The sequence below is a fragment of the Bidens hawaiensis genome, unplaced genomic scaffold (assembly GCF_021521415.1).
Source record: "Bidens hawaiensis isolate Kalapana, Puna unplaced genomic scaffold, B.hawaiensis_p1.1 tig00049942_1, whole genome shotgun sequence".
Lineage (NCBI taxonomy): Eukaryota > Viridiplantae > Streptophyta > Magnoliopsida > Asterales > Asteraceae > Bidens > Bidens hawaiensis.
The window spans coordinates 9,473-26,236 of NW_027498954.1; the positions used below are offsets into that span (position 1 = coordinate 9,473).

The following is a 16,764-nucleotide window of genomic DNA, read 5'->3' on the forward strand; positions in this document are numbered from 1 at the left end:
AAATACACGTGGCGCGAAGCAATAGGGGGAGGCTAAAAAGGCCCTAATTGGGTCTGAGCCAAATCATTGGAAACCCTAGCACTATAAATACTAGGCCACCTACACAGTTGGGGGCAGGCAAGAAAATATATTCTAAGTCCTTTACTCATTTTCACATCCTTATTATCTTCTCCTACAATATCTGATTCTCACACCGGAGGGTTACCCCAAAGAGGACCCCTCTGTCCCTTTCTGAGGGGTAAGCTCACGGTGCTGTTCGTTTTGTAGGTGGAAGAACTCGTATCTCGGAAAACCATTGGTGATATAACACACTCGTACTCGAGGAACGTTGATCGTATACAAGTAAGTCGATACACGCTTCTTCACTATTAATATAAAAAGTACCATCCATTAAAACTAATTATATGTACAAACTATAATAGAGAGGTTTATATAGAAAAAGAATATAGTAACATTTGAAATAGATCCGATATAATATAACGACTAGTCAAAAATGTCTCTCTCTTGGACTCTTGCTATAAATAGTGGTAGATGTATGTCAAAGTTGTCAACTCAAATCCATATCGTTTGATCAATGGCACCACCAACTATTCAGAAATTCGAATCGGAGGAACAAGTCGCAGTTGCTCTTGCGATCTATATCCTCCATCTTTCCGCTAAATACATTGCCGCTAATGGTACTTTCTCGGTCGTGCTCTCTGGTGGTACTCTGATTGATGCTCTCAGGTAATATTTAAATTTGTACTCACTTGATTGTTGGATAAAAATAGGAATATTGCAATCGTTGTGAATAAATTTGAGTTTAACATTGATAGGAAATTGACGAAGCCTCCATACGTTAATTCCATTGAGTGGTCAAAGTGGTTGATTTTCTTCCTTGATGAACGAGTTGTTCCTCTCAGTCATCCAGATTCCAATTACAAACTCGCTTATGATGGGTTTCTTAGTAAGGTAATTTTAGCTTCAACTTTCAAGATTAAACATTGAAATCAATGATATCATATTCTTGACAAATTATCATTATTTGAAGTTGTTTGAGTGGAATTTAAAATCTTTGAATTCAATGGTGTCGAATAATCTAAATCAGCCATAAAACAGTCCAAACACACCTTCTAGTCAACATGTACACTTTGACAAAATGATGAAAATTCATAACTTCCTTTTTTTATGTAAGTTTATTTATTTTTACACTTACCGGAAATATGTTCATTGCTACTAGTGATCAGATGTTAACAAAATCACTTATTTACTAATTTTAATATATGATTGTTAGGTATCAATACCCGAATCTAACATCTACCCGATCAAAGAAAAATTGTCACCTGAGGAAGCGGCAGAGGAATACGAGCAACGACTAAAACATTTGGTAGCAAACAATACACTAAACATATCACCAACCACGGGGTTTGCTAAATTCGATCTAGTGTTAGTCGGAATGGGTCCAGAAGGTCATGTTGCATCACTCTTCTGTTGGCATTTCCAACGGTTTGAGAAGAAAAAATGGGTGACTTTCATAACGGATTCACCAAAACCGCCACCTCGTAGGATCACTTTCACTTTCCCATTAATCAACTCAGCATCCGAGATTGCAATGGTGGTGACGGGGCAAGATGCAGCCGACGCAATTAAGGTGGCGTTGGGTAAACATGCAAATGATTATTACCCTTTGCCCGTGCAAAAGGTTTCGCCCAAAGGTAGGCTCACATGGTTCTTGGATAGGGAAGCTACTTCAGAACTTTAAGTACACTTCTGCTAGTAAATGATAACATTATGTGTTTTTTTTCGTACGAATAATCCATGTAGGCTTTTCAATATTAGTAATAAAAATCAAAGCTTTTGAGGTTTTTTAATTTAACCCATAGATGTGTAACAAAAGTTTCACATACAAATAAGGTACATAGTACTTTGGCTTCTATATTCTAAGAAAGATGGTCTAGTTTGGTTTCTATATTTTAAGAAAGATGATACACACATATAAAGTAGATATATGAAATAGTTACACACATTTCACTTCAATAGAGGTAAATATGAATTTGAAAAGGACATAATCATATAAATATATTTAAAAAGTGATTGTTTTTATAAATGAACAATATTTTTTAAGAATCTACCTGCATTATAGGGATGTGTCATAGGGAAAGTGAAATCTGAAACTAGAATATAATTTCGCTTTTTGGGTGAGTTAGGTTTTGAAACCAAACTTGATAATAGATCCAGGTTTATAAAAGTTAGACTTGTACAAATCAGTGTACTTCTCTTTTTTCCTTTTGTTTATTGTTTTCAATATTAAGTTTAAAAAGCTAATGACTTATTAAGAAATATACAAAGATACTTTAAAATAAAGGGTGAACTAACTCATCTATAATATATAGAAACGAAACCATAAAAATCCTACGTTTCGCGATTTAGTCGTTCCCCCCTTTTTTTGGAGTCACCAGATTTGCTTGATTTTTAAATAGAGACTTCTCATGCATTTGAACCGAATTCACGGGTATGAGTCTTATTAAACCCAAATAAACTACAAAAAAATTGGTCTAAGGCAACCTTTATTTCACAAAAAAAACTGCATTAGGTGAAGTTGCATTAGACCTAATGCAACCTTTTGGTTAGATAATGCAACTGTTTCTTTCAAATGCAACCCTTTAAAAGTGTTGCATTTGAAAAAAAACAGTTGCGTTATCTAACAAAAAGGTTGCACTAGATCTAATGCAACTTCACCTAATACAGCTTTTTTTGTGAAATAAATGTTGTCATAGGCCAATTCTTTTGTAGTTCTTAAACGAGGTAACATCTCATTAAATTAAAAACTAATCCTACCAAATATTTTATATAAAAATCCTATAAAGTAGGGATATACTAAAAATTAATATCTGATTTATTTAAAAAATATATATATTATTTGTAATTAAAAAAACCAATTTTATAATAAAAAAATAAACGGGTCTTGGGTCTCATCAAACCCAATAGCTTTTAAACCGGGTTATAACATCTCATTTATTTGTGAAATAATATATCATTAAACCATAAATATATTATTAACTTTCATACAATAAAAAAAATAAACATTCAAAAAATAAATAAATATTATAAACAAATAATATAAAACAAGCTCCGTAATACGGGGAATAAAAACTAGTATTATAAATGATGTTACATAAAGGATATGAACACGAAGAAAGTCTATAATTACGTACAACTTTAAATGTCAAACGTTGGAACCAAAGTGTAGGTCCCAAAACAACCATACGAACGGATTTTGCACTTGATACATATGTCAAGACGGGTGCGGTAAATCAAACGACCGAACATAAACATAAAGATAAAATATATGAACGATCTCGTTGTCGGTTAAAAGATTGATATATTAAACAAAGAACCGACCCACCCAAAGGGGTGCAAACGAGCCGAGCTGCTCGCGAGCTACTCGGGATCGGCTCGTTAAAAAACTCGAACAAGCCGAGCTTAATCGAGCCCGAGCCCGAGCTCAAGCCTAAAAGTACGCTCGTTTAATAAACGAGCCCGAGCCCGAGCTTCACCTATCAAGCTCGAGCCGGCTCGCGAGCCTAAACGGGCCTGCTATTTATATAATTTTTAATATATATATTTAATAATTATTAATTAATATATATATAGTGTTATAAAAAATAAATAAAAATAACTAAATAATATATATATATATTATTTATACGGAAAATTATAATAGAAAATAATATATAAAAATAATTATATTATTTAAAAAATAACTAATAAATGGTAAATGAGCCGAGCCCGAGCCGAGCTCGAGCTTGAAAATCTACTCACAAGCTGAGCTCGAGCTTTGGAAATAGAGCTCGAAACGAGCCGAGCTCGAGCTCGAGCTCTGTGTAAGTTAAACGAGTCGAGCTCGAGCCTGGTCAAGCTCGGGCTCGGCTCGGCTCGTTTACGCCCCTAAGTCCCAAGGTGAACTACCCTGGGTGGATGATTTGCACCATACAACACACATCTTGCACTTAAACACAAACTTTTGAAAACCTTGAAGCTTGAACACACCTTCTAAGAACTTTTTATGAATTTTTCTTGAACTTTTGTGAACCCGAAACCACAAACACTCTTGAAAATCCGTCTTTCTTCACAAGCAAGACCAAAATCTAAGGTTGTGACCCAAGATCTACAACTAGTAGAGCCCGAAAGCTCTGATACCAATTGTAGGTCCCTTGATCGGATCTAACAACACGCTAACTACTAGTTATCTTGGATCAACCTCTACACTAGTTGGCGGAAACAACTAGTTAGGATCGAGATCTCAGATATTGTTTGTGGTTTATTTCGGCCGAGAACAAAGAAGAGAGAAAGAGTGAGTTGGTAGGTTAGAGATAATATTTGCAAAAAGTTATGTTGTGTATGAGATGCACACACATTACATAGTGTGTGTATTCTCATGCACACATTGCATATTAAACGGCCCAACATGTGGCCTTGGGCCCAAACATACATAATTAAACAAAACAAAGTTCTAATTACAAATACGAAAGACTAACACCATAAAGAGTCTTACACAAAGTTGATAATTATAAAAAAATTTGGAACCACCTTCAATATCCGTCCGGGTGAGCCTTTTTGAGACGGGTTATCAACTATCCATACTGATTTTGACATTCCATGCCTAACTCACCCAAAAACCCCTATTAAGGAGGGGAAACCCCCATTAATTCATGTTTCGAATTTAAGACCTTAGGATTCCAAATCTTAACCACGGAACCAAAGTTGATGAACATTGATATGTTTAGTTCTATTTTTTATTCGAGATGTCTTTAGTATATTTCCTATAACGAGGAAATCTTATTAATGACAATCTTAAGAACAATTTAACTTTACTGTAATTAAACTTTAGTGTTAAGCTAGCTATGAAGATCAAATTGGCATCTTGTGCTTTGATTTTACTTCTATATTTTAGAGCGCAAACACTAACATTATATAATCCTACTTTTAAATCTACATCATTGTCTACTACTAGACTAGAGACTCGAACCTTGATCTCAAGGGGATGGGCACCATTTAACACTTTTTTATACCAATAGGCTGCAAGCCTTTGGTGTGATTCAACTTTACTTAATTCAATTTTTGATAATTTAATGGGTTGAAACTTGATACATTTTAATTTTGATTATGTTTTAGAACTTAACACGTATAGATAGTGAAAGATTATATTTTCTAAACATGTGTTAATTTACATTGCTTTAATCCAACCCAAAACCCCATCACTTAAAATGCAATTGTTATCGGGTATTGGTTATATTTTTAAAATAAACATTATATGATTCTATACCTAAAACCCGAAATATATAACCAAACTAACACCCCCTTGATGTCACACCCCCGACCAAAGGCGGCGGAACATGCCGGGATGTAACGATTGCTCATAAGCACATGACATTAATTAAAACGATAATATTTAACAAACTCTTTTCATTTCACAACATCGAAAATGTCACATAACAATATTCATAAGCCAAATACAACAAAACATAGCAAATCATATATTGTTCATTTTGCTAATAACCTAAAAGTATTTGTGACGTTTTCTCCACAAGCTCCATAATCAACCTAAATAAAACTTGTAACATTTCATAAAATAAAGTTTATCAACACAAAGGTTGGTTAGCAATTCATAAGTTTGAGCATATATGTATATGATAAGAAAAGCCACAATCTTGTATACGAAACAACAAATAAATAGCAATAATTTGGATAATATGAGGTCGCTAATAAGAATACATTAGTGCCACCGTCTATAAGAGAATACCAAATAGATTCGGATTTCTTGAGGTCGTTAATAAGAATACATTAACGACACCATGCTATAAGAGAATACCAAATAGTTCACGGGTTTATGAATCAACCTTCCAAAAGCGATAAAACACATAAGCATATAGACATATAAGCATAAAACACCAAATCTAACATTTATTTAAGTAAAGTATACAATAACGGTTGTGGTTTAAGAATCAAGTATAAAGCATTTAATTTGAATAAGTATGAAATGTCACCCCTAAAACAAAAGATAGAAAACGGGGTATGAAAATACTCACGTTCAAGTTATAAAATTGAAAGTTGATGATTTGGAGATTTGCTGGAACGACTGGTTTAACGAACAAAGCCTAAAAGGAAAGAAGTCTCGAATTTAGAAATGTTGTCTTGAAAGTCTTTAAGTAAAATAAATGTTGAGCAAAGTAAACAATTAAAGTTTCAAGGTTTAAAATGTAACTATTTACAATTTATAATAATAACCCTTTAAAAATGTAAATTTGCTCGAAACCGGGTTAAAGTATCTAACTTTAATATTTACTCAACCTAGTTAAGTAATAAGGTGGGTAAAATGCAAGAATGCAAGTCCATTTGAAATAAAGATACTAAAACGGTTTTAATGAGTGTTCGGGTTGTTGGTTCGGGTCTTGATAATTGGTCAAACCCAAGGTCAACTTTCTAAAATATTAAATGTTATGAGATAACTCATAAAAATTAGGTAAGACTTAACCAAGTATGTAGATCTATTGTTTTAGAACTAACAACGTACGTTAAGCGAGTGTTTGGTTTTGTCGGTCCAAACTTTGTTATGAGATCAAGTTGGATCCAACATTTCCAAGTACTTAAGAAAATAATTAAAATCAGTTTGTAAACTATTTTTAAAGAAATATACAAATCTTGATAGCTAAAATAACACAACTGTCGTAAGTCCTCCATGAAGCCTTGCCTTACAAGGTCCGAAACCTCACCGATCGGAACTGGAGAAGTAATACCAAAGGTAACAAGGGGTGTATATTATATATATGTTGTACAACCATAAACAAGTGTTAGTAAGACTACATAAGTTAATTAGAATGAAAGATTAAAATCAGTTTGACTTTTGGAAGTCAAACCTTCAAGAACACTAAGAAACCAACCTTAAGATCTTTAAATTTGAGAGAGAATTTGGAGTTGTAGCAGGGGGGAAATGAAGGGAAAGGGTGGTGTATATATAGGATAAGTTGAAATGGTCAAGTATAAAGTGTTTTGCATGAAAATGGGATGGTTTAGTCACATGTTTGCATAAAAATTAAACAAAAACGAGCTGTTGTCTACAGGTGGCATAGCGCCACGCGACGCCCATGGTGTCCCCCATCGCGTGACGCAATGGGGTGTATACCAGATTTTTCCAAACTTAGAAAATCGACAATTTTGACCCCCGGAGTTCGTTTTAAGTGATTTTTACGCGTTTTAAAGACCGGAGTTCGTTTTAAGCTCATTGTACAAAGGACACCTTAACATGGAAACTAAAAATGGCAAAAATACAAAAATTTAGTGGTGTGAATGAAAATGATGGCTCGCAAGCTAGGCCCAAGTAGCAAACGGTCCAGAGACCGACCCACTTATGAGCCAAATAAAGTAAATAGACAATCATCGGTCCTTGGTTTACATCAATTATGATTTTCGATTATTTTCGGTTTTTAAGAGGGACCGGTCCTTAACCGAAGAAAACAGTTTGCAACATGTACCAATAGAATATATTTTTCAAAGACCGAATATTGACTTCATGGAATGTAATGAGTCATGCCAGACCCTAAAATTTATTAACCTAGACGAGACTAATCCCCATCAAAGATCTAGGTAATCAAATTATCGGCTTCATCGTGAAGTTTTTATTGACGAATAAATCATATTGTCATTCAATTTATACCGGTTATTGTGTTTATAATTGTATATGGTGTGAATGTGTTGCAAGTTTTGTTGCTATTGTTTTAACTTAAATGTTGTTATCGGCTATTGTTAAATACCCATTGCGGCCCACTATTATCCAAACCATAAATAGCTATCCGATCTATTGAAGTCCAATGCTTAATATCTGTGTTGGACCACTATTGCAGTCTACGAGTAAAATTAGCCCACCGGAAGTTATCGATGTGGATAGAGGTGTACAAAACCGGTACCAAGGGGAATGTTCATGTACATTTTAATCTTAACATGAGAACGTAGGAAATAATACTAATTTATAAAAAATTGAGAACGTTAAGAAACAATACTAACTACAATACCAATCTACATAAACAGTGATTTATAATAATAAAGAAAAAAAACTTAAAAATAACAACAAAAAAAATCAAAATCAAGAAGAAAATAATAACAGCAAATATCAACAAATATTTTTAACAACAAAAGAAAAAATCTAATAATAACAACAAAATATAAATCAAAAAATACTTATAACGTCTCATAATCGAAAATTAGCAAATACGAACAAAAAATAACAACAAACACTTATAAAAATAAATCTAATGATAACAGCAAATTGGTTCTCAATGTTTTCATGTTAAGAATAAAAATGTATTTGATCCTATTTCCCAATACCAAAACAGACGATTTGGGTCGGTTCATGAACCGGTTTGGGTGAAACCGGGTTTTTTGTACACCTCTAGATGTGGATATGCTAGTTCTTAAATCAACAAAAATAGTGAACATTTCTTTACCATTTCAATCTAACAAGACAACTTCAATATGACTTGATCTTATTAACGCATGTTATTTTTAGTACAACTTTAATTTATAATTTTGTTAGGTTGGATGGATCAAATTCAGGTTTGGCAATTTGATATGACTTGATCACATCTTAGGTCTACCTGTATCATGCAACCACTAACCATTTTTGGTTACTTGGATGGTTAAGTGTAACTTCAAAGTTTCATATTACTAATACTATTAAACCAACAACAATTCTCCCACGATATACTTTTACAGGTAAACAAATAATTAAAAATATGTAAATAACATAAATGCTAATTTATTGGCTTATTAATACCTTCTTTAAATGCTTCAAGAAACCAAAGACCTTTTAATGGCACTAGACACCCTTTTACAACAAATGAGAAAGACTAATCAACGTATTAAAAAAAGTCGAAAACAAACACTCCACGTTTTTTCTATAAAATGCTTAAAATTTTTGATATAATTTACTATTATTGAAGCATTAACACTTACGTGAGAACACCCAAAATATGATAGCTAAATACAACAAACACGGCACCAATGCTCATCCTTGTCCAGATTTTGCCCATCTCACATACAAAAACAACTCAAAAAACACTAAAAAAGATGCATTATGTCTTTTCTATCCCTGTTCCGTAACACGTTTTGTTATTTTTATATCTATAAAAGAAAACAAACAAAAGAAAAACAACGATGCTGTTTTGTTAAGTCTTATTGTTTTGGGCTGCAAATGAGGCTTCAAAAGCTAATGTGGCCTCGTTTTAACGTCTAGCATACTGCACATGAACGTTAAAACCCGGGCGGTAAGAGAGGGACTTCAACACACTAACGGGTGGCAAAAGAGAAAAAGGTGATAATTGTGGGACATGGCAGCGCTTTAACGTAGTAACAAAGCTTTAAACAACACAATATTAAAGGGATAAGAGCTTTAACATAACTAATGTTTTAGTTTTTAGTTCTAAAACCCACAACACCTATCCTAATTTTAAAATAACGTGACATTTTGATTTTAGCTCTAAAACTCCACCACAACCCTTATTCTAATTACATTGCCATACTTATACTTGTCAATAAATGATTATTGATCAACGTACAAGTTGTTATGCATAAGGTACAACCGACTTTAATAATGGTTTACTCAAAAAAATTTAGACATGCATAAATTTATCCTATGGCTCATTTGATGACAAAACAAATCTTGATATGTACTATGGTTTAACAGTATTATGTTTTTATTGAATAGCATATATTTGTTTCTTTGGTATTAAAAATAATACGTTGAATATAATGTACTAAAACCATAATCAATAAATAATTTAGTTGGAACTATTAATAATTTAATATCAAAAGTACCACCCATTAAAACTTATATGTACAAACTATAATAAAGAGATTTATAATATAGAGAAAAAAATATATAGTAATAATAGAAATAGATCCGATAAATATAATGACTAGTCAAAAATGTCTCTCTCTTGAACTCTTGCTATAAATAGTGGTAGATGTATGTCAAAGTTGTCAACTCAAATCCATATCGTTTGATCAATGGCACCACCAACTATTCAGAAATTCGAATATGAGGAACAAGTCGCAGTCGCTCTTGCGATCTATATCTTCCATCTTTCCGCTAAATACATTGCAGCTAATGGTACTTTTTCTGTTGCACTCTCTGTAATGGAATTGGTACCAGGTATCGAACACGAACTCGTTAATTTGGCTAACACCCAAACACGAATATTATTATTGAGAAACTTCACAAAACTCAATTACCCAATTACTGTTACAATCTCTAAACCCCAAAGCACGGGTATTTATAATCTAACTTATCACGTTTAGACTACAACTAGGATTGCTAAATAATATGACATGATAATTATACTAACAATTAAATCTAAGCACATTTAATTGTCTATGATTATCCACTCCTTAAATCTTGTTACTTAAACTTGCACGTCAAGTAACGCCTAACCGAAATTCCCAACAATCACCCCCGGAATTTCGAACTCGAAACCGATAAGTCTTCAACTCCAAGTAATTCTCGCATCTCCTTGAATTTGATTCTCCCAAGAGCCTTCGTCAAGATATCGGCACATTGCTTAACACCACTAACATGCTCGACACTTACTTCTTCACGATCAACACATTCTCAAATGTAGTGAAACCGAGATTTAATGTGTTTGGTCCTTCCATGGAAAACCGGATTCTTCACGAGAGCTATCGCTGATGTATTATCGATACGCAACACCACTGCTTGAATTTCCTTGTCGAATAACTCACTTATCAAGTCTCTTAGCCAAACCGCCTGACACGCAGCTGCGCTTGCCGCCATGTACTCTGCTTCACACGATGAGAGTGCAGCCGTACACTGTTTCTGAGAACACCAAGTAATTGGTGAAGACCCAAGATAAAACACGTGCCCCGTTGTGCTTCTGCCATCGTCTTGGTCAATGTTATAGCTACTATCACTATAAACAAGTAACACGTTTTTCCCACGAGTGTAAGAAATACCAAAACTGAGAGTACCTTGAATATAACGAAGAATTTTCTTTATAAGAGTTGCATGAGATTGCTTCGGGCTTTGCATGTACCGGCTTACGACTCCGACTGAATACGCCAAGTCGGGACGAGTTTGTAAACGGTACCGGAGACACCTGACAATCTTTCGATATCTCGTAGCATCAAAATCTTCGTCGTCTTCTTCACCCCCGTCACCACTTGAACTCGTAGAGTTTGACTCAGGGCTCGACCCGATGTTTTCAGTATTAACGGTTCCTTCTCCGGTGTCAATTTCATCACCAAATTTAACCCAAAACATGCCAGGTGCTCGATCCTCCTCATCGATTGTTTCGGTACTTTTACCCCAATTCCAACTTTGCTTTTCATCAAACACCGTGTCACCCGCTCGACTCACAACAATTTTTCTAGTCGATGGATTGTATAAACGATACGCCGCCGAACCTTTCTCACTTCCAAGATAAACTAAACGATTCGAACGATCGTCTAACTTCTTAATATTTCCCGCAACTATTTTTGAATACGCAACACATCCAAAAACTTTAAGAAATTTAAGATCCGGTTTCTTTCGCTTTAACATCTCATACGGTGTTTTGTCTTTTAACGCTCGAGTTGGAATTTTATTAATCACGTCGGTTGAATGCCTCACCGCTTCACCCCACATATAATTCGGAACATGACTCGCTTTTAATATGCTCCGAGTCATATCCAATATTGTGCGGTTCCGCCTTTCGACAACATCGTTTTGTTGAGGTGTATATGGAGCGGTTAAATGCCGAATAAACCCCTCGTTTTCAGAGAACCAATTGAAATCACGAGAAGTAAATTCTCCCCCTCGATCGGTTCGAAACATCTTGATTTTCTCACTATTTTCCGCTTCCACCATGACTTTAAATCGCTTGAAGGTGTCGAACGCTTCACTTTTTTCCTTCAACAGAAAAGTCCACATGAAACGAGAAAAATCATCTATCAAGACGAACATGTACCTATTTCCGGCTATGGTACTAGGAGTAATGAAACCGCATAAGTCTCCATGGATTAGTTCCAAGGCTCGGGTTGCTCTAAAAGTCGCCGACTTCGGAAACGGTTTCCTCGTTTGCTTCCCGACTAAGCACAAGTCACAAATTTGATTTTCTTGATCAACTTTTGGCATTCCAACGACCATATTATTTTTCACCATTTGTTTCATAGACTCGAAATTTAGGTGTCCTAGTCTCGCGTGCCAAAGCCAATTCTCTTTATCAATCCGGGCTTGTAAACACACGGGTTTCCCCGTCTTTAATTTTATCGTATAGAGACGATTCTTGGATCGAGTAACCCGCATCAACAATTTTCTTTGATCATCATACATCAACAAGTAATCGTCTTTCATACGAATATCACAACCACTTTCTGTTGCTTGCCCAAGACTAATAATATTACTTTGTAAACTAGGAATATAATAAATGTCGGTCAATAATTGTTGTTCCCCCGTTTTACCGACTAGCAATATCGACCCTTTCCCTCAAATATCAACATAATACCCATCTCTAAATTTAACTTTGCCACCAACACGCTTATTTAATTCAGAGAAAAAAGATAAATTACCCGTCATATGGTTGCTCGCACCGTTATCCAAATACCACAAGTCTTGTTCGTTCGAACCACTCTCGTAATATTTTGGTATAACCTTCTGCTCATTCAAGTACACTTTTTCTTGAACACACTGCACCATATAGAGGGACGAGTCTTTTTCTTTTGCTTCGGCCAAATGTGCTTGCCTCTCTTTCCTTCGTACCGGACACCTCGAAACGAAGTGACCAAATTCATCACAACGAAAGCATTGAACTTCCGAGTAATCCTTTTACCCTTTCGTTTATCCCCTTCGTTAGACCCACCTTGTGAACCACGGTTCTGACTCCCATGTCCACCACCACGTCCACTACCACGTCCTCGATTCGAACCTTTCCCGCGCCCCCTACTCGATTCGCGTGAAAACTGATTCGAACTCGAAGAGGATTCAGAATTATTAAACAAAAGTTTACCTTCTTCAGAACGCAACACGTGTCCTTTGATACGCTCTTCATAAGTTTTTAACCACTCGACAACATCCTCAAAACCGATTGTTTTAAGGTCTAACACTTGCTCGATGGATGCTATAACTTGGATAAACCGGCTCGGCAGGCTTGTGAAGAATTTCTGGACTAGCTTCCTTTCTTCATACGGTTGTCCAAGTGTGGTGCTCTAGAAGAGATCGCGGTTATTCTCGAGGCATACTCGTCAATGGTTTCGGTTTCTTTCATCATCAAACCGTCAAATTCACGTATTAGCGTATGAAGTCTAGCATCCTTCGCACGTTCCGCGCCCATATTTCTTGACTTTATGGCATCCCACATCTCTTTTGCCAATTTAAAATTACCGATTTGAAGTATATGTTCCTCGGGAATCGACTGGAACAGAAGCGCCTTCGCGATGTTATTTTTCTTCGCGTCATTAGAGCCCGGGTTAATTACATCCCAAACTCCATGAATCCCAAAAATAACCTCCATATGCATATTCCAAATCGTGTAGTTTGTTTTCGTCAAACGCGGACACTGAAACGACCTGGAGATCGTCTCTTTTCGCGCTTGGTTCGCGTCCCCCATCTTGTTTTTACGGCTGTAAGTCTTTGAAAAATCATTTGGTGTAACTGGTTCAATTTTTCCAGCCTACACGATTAAACCCAGTTCCAAATCTAATCCGAACACACCTTTCGGTTCTTGAACTAAAATATCACAGAATATATTTAATTAATTGAAATATCAATTAATGTGAATATCTCACTTTTTCTTTGTGGCCTTTCAAACCAAACCAAGACCAAACTAATGATCAGATAAAAAATCCACCACACCTTTTAATCTTGGTCAAATCAATACAACCACGTGAAAAGATGATGATACCTCGATAACCGTGCTTCCTAACAAAACACCACAACAAAAGATGTTCTTATCTTTCGCTGACCAGATTCAAACAACTTTAGAAAACCACAGGTTGCATGTCTTTTAAGCAACGCTGCTCATCGGTAGAAACTTCCTCACGTCGCGGGTTGATTACGATTGCAGGTCCGATGATTTCTGTTGCTCGCCGATTGGAGTTACCTCACTTCGCATGTAATCCAAATCACGCTATTTCCGATCGGAACTCCCTCACGTCACATGTTGGTTCCGATTGGAGGTGTTAATCGATTGCTGCTGCTTCCCCCTTACGTCACAGGTTTGGATTCCGCTACTGCCGAATCGATTGAACGCCGGTTGCAGGTTTTATTCCGCCAATTAGGTTATTTTGAGCACATGTCCTTCTTAAGCTCTGATACCAATTAATGGAATTGGTACCAGGTATCGAACACGAACTCGTTAATTTGGCTAACACCCAAACACGAATATTATTATTGAGAAACTTCACAAAGCTCAATTACCCAATTACTGTTACAATCTCTAAACCCCAAAACACGGGTATTTATAATCTAACCTATCACGTTTAGACTACAACTAGGATTGCTAAATAATAGGACATGATAATTATACTAACAATTAAATCTAAGCACATTTAATTGTCTATGATTATCCACTCCTTAAATCTTGTTACTTAACCTTGCACGTCAAGTAACGCCTAACCGAAATTCCCAACACTCTGGTGGTACTTTGATTGATACTCTCAGGTAATATCTAAATTTGTACTTGCTTGATATTTGATTGTTGGATGAAAGTAGGAATATTGCAATCCTAGTTAATGAATTTGAGTTTAACTTTGATAGGAAATTAACGGAGCCTCCTTACGTCAATTCCATCGAGTGGTCAAAGTGGTTGATTTTCTTCATTGATGAACGAGTTGTTCCTCTCGATCATCCAGATTCCAACTACAAACTCGCTTATGACGGGTTTCTTAGTAAGGTAATTTCATATTCAACTATCATGATTAAACATTGAAACTTGAAAGCCATGCTATCGGTTACTTATTATCATATATGATTGTTAGGTACCAATACCCGAATCTAACATCTACCCGATCAAAGAAAAATTATCACATGAGGAAGCAGCAGAGGAATACGAAAAACGACTAAAACATTTGGTAGCAAACAATACACTAAAAATATCACCAACCACGGGGTTTGCTAAAATCGATCTAATGTTAGTCGGAATGGGTCCAGAAGGCCATGTTGCATCACTTTTCTGTTGGCATTTCCAACGGTTTGAGAAGAAAAAATGGGTGACTTTCATAACAGATTCACCAAAACCGCCACCTCATAGGATCACTTTCACTTTCCCGTTGATAAACTCAGCATCCGAGATTGCAAATGTGGTGACGGGACAAGATGCAGCCGAGGCAATTAAGGTGGCGTTGGGTAAACATGCAAATGATTATTACCCTTTGCCCGTGCAAAAGGTTTCGCCCGAAGGTGGGCTCAGATGGTTCTTGGATAAGGATGCTGCTTCAGAGCTTTAAGTAAACTACTAGTACATGTTTTCTTTCAGTATGAATAAACTATGTAAGCTTTTCAAGGTTTGTAATAAAACTCGAAGCTTTTGAGGTTTTCTTTGTTTAATCTATAGATGTGTGACTAAAACTTCATATATAAATAAGATATAGGGGTGTTTAGGATTCCTTATTTCACCTCCTCATAACTTTTTGTCTAAAGTTAATAAGTCAGAATATACATAAGCAATCAAAAACAACTTATTAAATTTTTTAAAAGTTAATAATTTATAAGTTGGTGAAAATAAATAACCTCGAACACCCCAATAGTGGTTTGGTTTCTACGTTCTAAAAAAGATTGTACAAATATATAACGAATAGATATGAAATACTTATACTTCACTTCTATAGAGGTAAATATTCGTCTCAAAACAAATATTGTCGTTTAAATATATTTAAAAAGTGATTATTTTTTATAAATGAACAGTTTTTAAGAATCAAAACGATAAATTATCATACCGAAAGCGAAATCTAAAACTAGAACTTAATTTCGCTTTTTGGGAGAGTTAGGTTTTGAACCCAGATTTGATAATAGATCTGTGTTTATAAAAGGACTTGTACAAATCGGTGTACATATGAATTTTAATTGTTATTTGTTATTACACACTTTTGCCTGGTGGATTCAGTTTTGATGCTTGCACTATAATACTATATCAATTCTCTTAGATGACATGTATACAAGATCAAATCTTGTAATTACGGTATTGGTCAATTATAATGGTGTTATGGTTGTTATTTTGGCATGTTTATTGGTACATCTCTAACTCATTTAATTTTAATTATCTTCATTCATATATAATTTTAAGTCTTTATTTATAGGTGTATAAGAATGCAGTAGCGGATGCACGTGTATATTCAATATGTCAAGGAAACTAATTTGTAACATAAGCATTTTTATATTATATAAGTATTTTTCTGCATGTTTGTTTTATTAAGATTATATGCTAACTGGATTATTGAGTTGCCATTGCTAGTGGGTTACCAGTAACGGGGTAAGGGGTGGAAAGGGTTAAAACGGCTTACGGCCTTAATGGTTATAGGACAACAAGGGTTACGGGTATGGGACATAATGGGTTATGGGTTACAGAACATAATTTGTTATGGGCTAACGTGTTACAGGTTTTAACTTTCATTCTACTAATATCATGCCATCTTTTAGGTTATGGGACAGAACGAGTAAGAAAATGGGAAAGGGGAGCGCGTGGATCATTATACGGGCTAAAGACTGAATTCAAGTCATTAGGTGCAGTTTTGGAATAAATT

At 35.2% G+C, this 16,764-nt stretch overlaps 1 protein-coding gene across 3 annotated transcripts; it reads left to right on the forward strand.

Annotated features, from left to right (window-relative positions):
• Window positions 1–389: 389 nt before the first annotated feature.
• Window positions 390–15,606, forward strand: LOC143598329 (putative 6-phosphogluconolactonase 4, chloroplastic). 3 transcript variants are annotated; one of them, XM_077076571.1, is made up of 3 exons: window positions 390–726; window positions 816–951; window positions 15,004–15,606. In XM_077076571.1, the coding sequence occupies exons 1-3, from the start codon at window positions 575–577 to the stop codon at window positions 15,469–15,471; spliced, it is 756 nt and encodes a 251-aa protein (XP_076932686.1). In that variant the 5' UTR covers window positions 390–574; the 3' UTR covers window positions 15,472–15,606. The 3 variants fall into 3 exon arrangements, with proteins under 3 accessions (XP_076932686.1, XP_076932685.1, XP_076932684.1); XM_077076570.1 differs by lacking the exon at window positions 816–951 and adding an exon at window positions 14,783–14,918; XM_077076569.1 differs by lacking the exon at window positions 15,004–15,606 and adding an exon at window positions 1,274–1,777 and having other exon boundaries at window positions 398–726.
• Window positions 15,607–16,764: the final 1,158 nt, after the last annotated feature.